The following is a 4,953-nucleotide window of genomic DNA, read 5'->3' as shown; positions in this document are numbered from 1 at the left end:
ACGTATATTTAGTGGGAGCGCATTCCACAACTCAATAGCTTGCACTGTAAACGAGAGTTTATAGAACTTCGTCTTGTGAAAAGGCATGTGAAGTGTCAGCATACGACATGATCTTAAATCAGCAGGCAATCCTACAAAATCAAATTTTTCCTTCAAGTACGAAGGTGTTTTAGGATTAAATAACACACAGTACAGAAGTGAAAGGACATGCATATCTCGGCGACGGCGAATAGGGAGCCACTTGAGCTTTTGTCGAAATTCAGATACGTGGTCATACTTGCGTAGGCCAAATATGAACCGAATAGCAAGATTTTGGAGACGCTCAAGTTTGTTAAGCTGGTCCTCAGTCAAATTAAGATAGCTTGCGTCCGCATAGTCAAGAATAGATAGAAGGAGGGAATGTGCCAACATAACTTTAGTCGGGATTGGGAGAATAGATCTTAGGCGTCGCAGCGAGCCCATGGTGGCAAACATACGTCTACTCATTTCTTTTATATGTGTGGACCAAGACAAATCCTGATCTAAATATAAGCCAAGGTCTTTAACGGTAGCACAAAAAGGTATACCTACACCGTTATATAGAATAGGCCATAAGTTACGTCCATCAACTTTGGAAATCATTCCAGGGCTGCCAATGATGATTGATTTAGACTTCACAGGATTAACTTTTAGACCATATTGCTTGCTCCACTCATAAATAACCCCAAGATCCAAATTTATAGCAGAGACAGCAGAACCAAGATTTTCAATGCTTGAGTGGCGATAAATTTGGATATCATCTGCATACATGTGGTAGAGAGAAGATATATTTTGAGTAATGGAATTGATGAATATAGCAAAGAGTAAGGGAGATAACACGCCACCCTGAGGTACCCCGGCCGTAACATCACACCAAGAAGACATAGACTCATCCAAGCGAATGCGTTGTCGACGACCATAGAGGTAACTCCGAAACCAGTCTATCACAGATGGAGATATGTTAATAGAGCACATCAGACTAAGCAAAATGTCATAGTCAACAGTATTGAAAGCGTTGCTAAAGTCAAGCAGAGTCAAAACTGTAACCTGCTTATTATCCATCGCCAGCCGAATGTCATCGGTCACTTTAACTAATGCTGTAACCGTACTATGACCAAGACGAAATCCCGATTGCAAAGGATTGAGAAGGGAATGTTTATTAAGAAATAGATTCAGTTGCTGGAAAACTAGTTTTTCAAGAACTTTTGACAAAAAGGGTAGAATAGATATAGGTCTAAAATCCGAAAAAGATTCGGGGGTTGTCTTTTTAGGAAGAGGAATAATCTGTGCATTTTTCCATGCATCAGGAAATTTACTACAGTGGATTGAATAATTAAAGATATGAGTTAGAATGGGAGAAATAACATCAAGAATAGGAATGATCATATTACGGCTTATGCAATCAGTACCGACAGCATTCGAGGCGATGGACATAATGCTCTTCTTAACATCACATTCAGTGAAAGATTTGAAGTTAAAGGCAGGAAAGTCTGGAGTTGAGGCAGAAGAAAGAAGTCTAAGAGTATTTTCCTTATCGACACTATCGATTGTATCGGAAGTAGAGAAATGTTTATTCAGGAGATCAATATCGAAATTAATAGAAGTATGACTGGATAACTTACCAACTCCAAGCGACTCAAGAAATTTCCATGTTTTAATGGTATCACCATTTTCAACTGACTTATGAATGTGGCGTCGTTGAGCATCTCTACACATGGTATTGCAGCGGTTCCGTAATTTATGATATTTTTTACGGTTGTCTTCCGAGTCTTTCACTTTATATTTATATCTAGCCGCATTCTTTTTATTCATTACGACTTTTATCTCATCCGACAACCATGGCGCTGGCAGATGCTTAATCTTTATCGGTCGTATAGGAGCATGTGTATCATAAAGCTGCGTTAGCAAAGTATTAAATACCTCAACCTTACGATCAATCGAGTCGACATCTGTGATAGCAGTCCAATCAAGAAGACTGGCATCATCACAAAGGCGACTCTTGTCAATCCCACCAAAGTTACGCTGGAGAATTATTTTAGATTTAGCTTTAGGAGGACGTATTTTATAGCAAAGAAAAATTAAATCATGATATGAAAATGCATCAGCAGGACATTGACCGTGCTTGAAGACAAAATCCGGAGAAGAGACCATAATAAGGTCAAGAAAAGAGGGAGTACAGCCAGGAGAGTAATGCGTAGCAGCAAGGGGCAAGACAGTCAAACTACAGGATTCCACTACAGTCATTAACTTTTTGCTACGATAGTCATCCTTGAGTAGGCATGTGTTAAAGTCTCCCATAATAATAGAATGGCTGTACAAGGGGACTTCTTTTTCTAATACTGTTTCAAAAGAATGAAAGTAGTTAGAGACAGAGGGTGGGCAATAAAATACACCAAGAAGGATTTTTGTGTGGGATAAAAGAACTTCCACAAGCAAGTGCTCAGCCGCATCGGGTAGAGGAGGTTGTGAAGACGAACTAACGATAGAGAAAGGAATGTAAGATCTTAAATAGATCGCTACTCCACCACCTCCCTTACCAACACGGTCATTTCGGATAAGACGAAACCCTGGCAGTGAATAGGATGTTGAGGGTAAACTAGTCTTAAGCCAAGACTCAGATACTAGGATAGCGTGTAAGTTACGGGAATCAAAAGACGCAAGCATATCAGGATAATGAGCCGGAATGCTTTGGGCGTTAATATGGATAACATTAAAGGTTTTCAGACAATCTGAGAAATTAGAATTAAGTGTAACATCAAGAGGATGAAGTGATGTACTGTGGAAACTATCATCACTGGATGACATAGACAGAAAAATATCAGTATCTATACTATCTATACTATTTGACGACATAATATTGTAATATTTTATGATAATATATAATAAATAAAAGAATTCAAAAAAAATAAAAAAATAATATAAAAAAAAAATATATATAAAATTAATAATACCGAAAAAAGTGACTACTAAAACAAGGTACCTGATACCTCAATCCACCAGCTGCATGGCAAAAAACAAGAAAATAAAAACTTACAATACACAGAATGTAACAAACAAACCAACAAAAAGAAAAAATATATATATAAAAACAATAATAAAAAACAAACAACTAAATTAAAATATGTACCCAAAGCAACAAACAAAAAAAAAAAAAGAAAATGCTATTTGCACAGTGAGCTGCAGGCTTTACAAATGCTTCTATATATGAGTATCAAACGGGCTGTATAAACGTTTGACTGTCAGTGTCAGTTGTCACTAGTCTATTATTATTTTGGTCTGTCATGGTCTTTGGGTTGTCACAAAATAGAAAAAACAAACTAAACCTAAAATAAACATTCTACCTACAAAACAAAGTTCTAATTAAAATAAATAATAACAAGTAAAGATTTAAGTAATAAATGTATAAGCAACGACACGAGAACTGAGCATACAGCACACTGGATGAAAAGGACGTTGTACATAGTAACCTAGTGCAGCTATTTCCTTACAACTCTCTTAAGTCTCGAGTTGGCAAGTCTGGAGTCCTTAGAGGCTACACCAGTAGCAGCAGAAGCAGCAGTGGTTACAGCGGCACGCGGCACATCCTGACCAGCGGCCGGGATGGCGTTCAGCTCAGACATACTTGTGATGCGATGCCGCTTACCGTCAGAGTCAAGGACCACGATGTTGCCGTCCCTGGTCCAACACTTCGCAACGCCAAATCGTTGCCGAGCCGCCAGAAAGGTCTTGTGGCGGCTTTTAATAAGAAACTCAGATAAAGTTACCCCAGTGCCTTTCAACTTAGTTTTTGCAGACCAAACTGTGTCCCGGAGTGACCAGTCTCTGAACTTTATGAGTACGGCGCGAGGTCTGTCACCACCGGCACCTCCCAAGCGATGACAGCGGCTAAACGATTCAGCAGAGAGTTTTGACAATTTTAGGTGTTGCGAAAGAATATGACAAACTGAAACACTGGGATCTTCTTTATCACCTTCTGCAATACCATGAACAAGAAGAATCTTCCTTCTAGACCGCATTTCCAACTCATCTTGTTGCCTGGCTAAAAGTTCCACCTGCAGCTGCAGATTTTCTAGAGCAGTCATAACAAATGATCGGAAGGCCACAAACTGCGAGTTTATGTTTGAAGATGGACTAGTGGCTGGGATGGCTCCCTTCAGCTCCTTCTGAAATTCTGCCATCGTGGCATTGAAGTGGTCATTGATCTCATAAAGGCTTCTTTTAAGTGACTCCATTGTTGACAAGTAATAGTGATTGTGAAAGTGAAAAAGTAAGGTTATATTAGCACACAATTAAAGCTAAAGATAGGTTCTGTGCAAATTTGTTTTAGCAAGCTGGCTGGATTAGGCTATTCACAGGTACATAATAAATTATAATAAAACACTTTATATGATTTAAATAAATTTAAGAATCAGAGCAAATTCAAAATGTATACCTTAAAAATTCATTTATATCAGTTTAGTAGTAGAAATAGTAGTGAATCTACTACAGAATCGGAACGCAAGAAGTAAGAACCTTAAAATCCTAACCCTATTAATCAATATTAAACACTGACCGACACACAGTAGGTACAGAGAAACCAATGCGCTGCACACAGTAGCTCGGATCAACTTTGTTTAATAATGAACGCCGACCAAGTCTAACCAGCGCGGCCATGTTTTGCATCCGGGGTTACGGATTGTGAAAATATTTTCCCTCGGCATACAAATAGATTTACACCTATTTGTATGCCAAAGAAAAATATTACACTATATTTTTGCTTTATATATTGCAGGGTATGGGCTTAATTTTCAATTTAAAGTATGACACAATCTTAATCTAAAATTAAGAATATCCAAATATTTTCTAAAAACTGATGGTCCTTAGCATGTAAATTTGAAAACATCAAACAAAATCCCCAAATTCATGTCAGGTGCTTGGCTTTTAATATCTGATTGG

General features: G+C 38.1%; 1 protein-coding gene across 1 annotated transcript; it reads right to left on the bottom strand.

Annotated features, from left to right (window-relative positions):
* Positions 1-3,494: 3,494 nt before the first annotated feature.
* Positions 3,495-4,409, bottom strand: LOC120626019. Its single transcript, XM_039893297.1, has one exon. The coding sequence runs from the start codon at positions 4,248-4,250 to the stop codon at positions 3,495-3,497; it is 756 nt and encodes a 251-aa protein (XP_039749231.1). The 5' UTR covers positions 4,251-4,409.
* Positions 4,410-4,953: the final 544 nt, after the last annotated feature.

The sequence above is a fragment of the Pararge aegeria genome, chromosome 8 (genome assembly GCF_905163445.1).
Source record: "Pararge aegeria chromosome 8, ilParAegt1.1, whole genome shotgun sequence".
NCBI lineage: Eukaryota > Metazoa > Arthropoda > Insecta > Lepidoptera > Nymphalidae > Pararge > Pararge aegeria.
The sequence above is the reverse complement of the archived record's forward strand: the minus strand, read 5'-3'. Positions and strand labels throughout refer to the sequence as shown.

Coding starts and splice junctions, on each gene's coding strand:
- LOC120626019 (XM_039893297.1), bottom strand. CDS start 4,250: ATGGAGTCACTTAAAAGAAGCCTTTATGAGATCAATGACCACTTCAAT.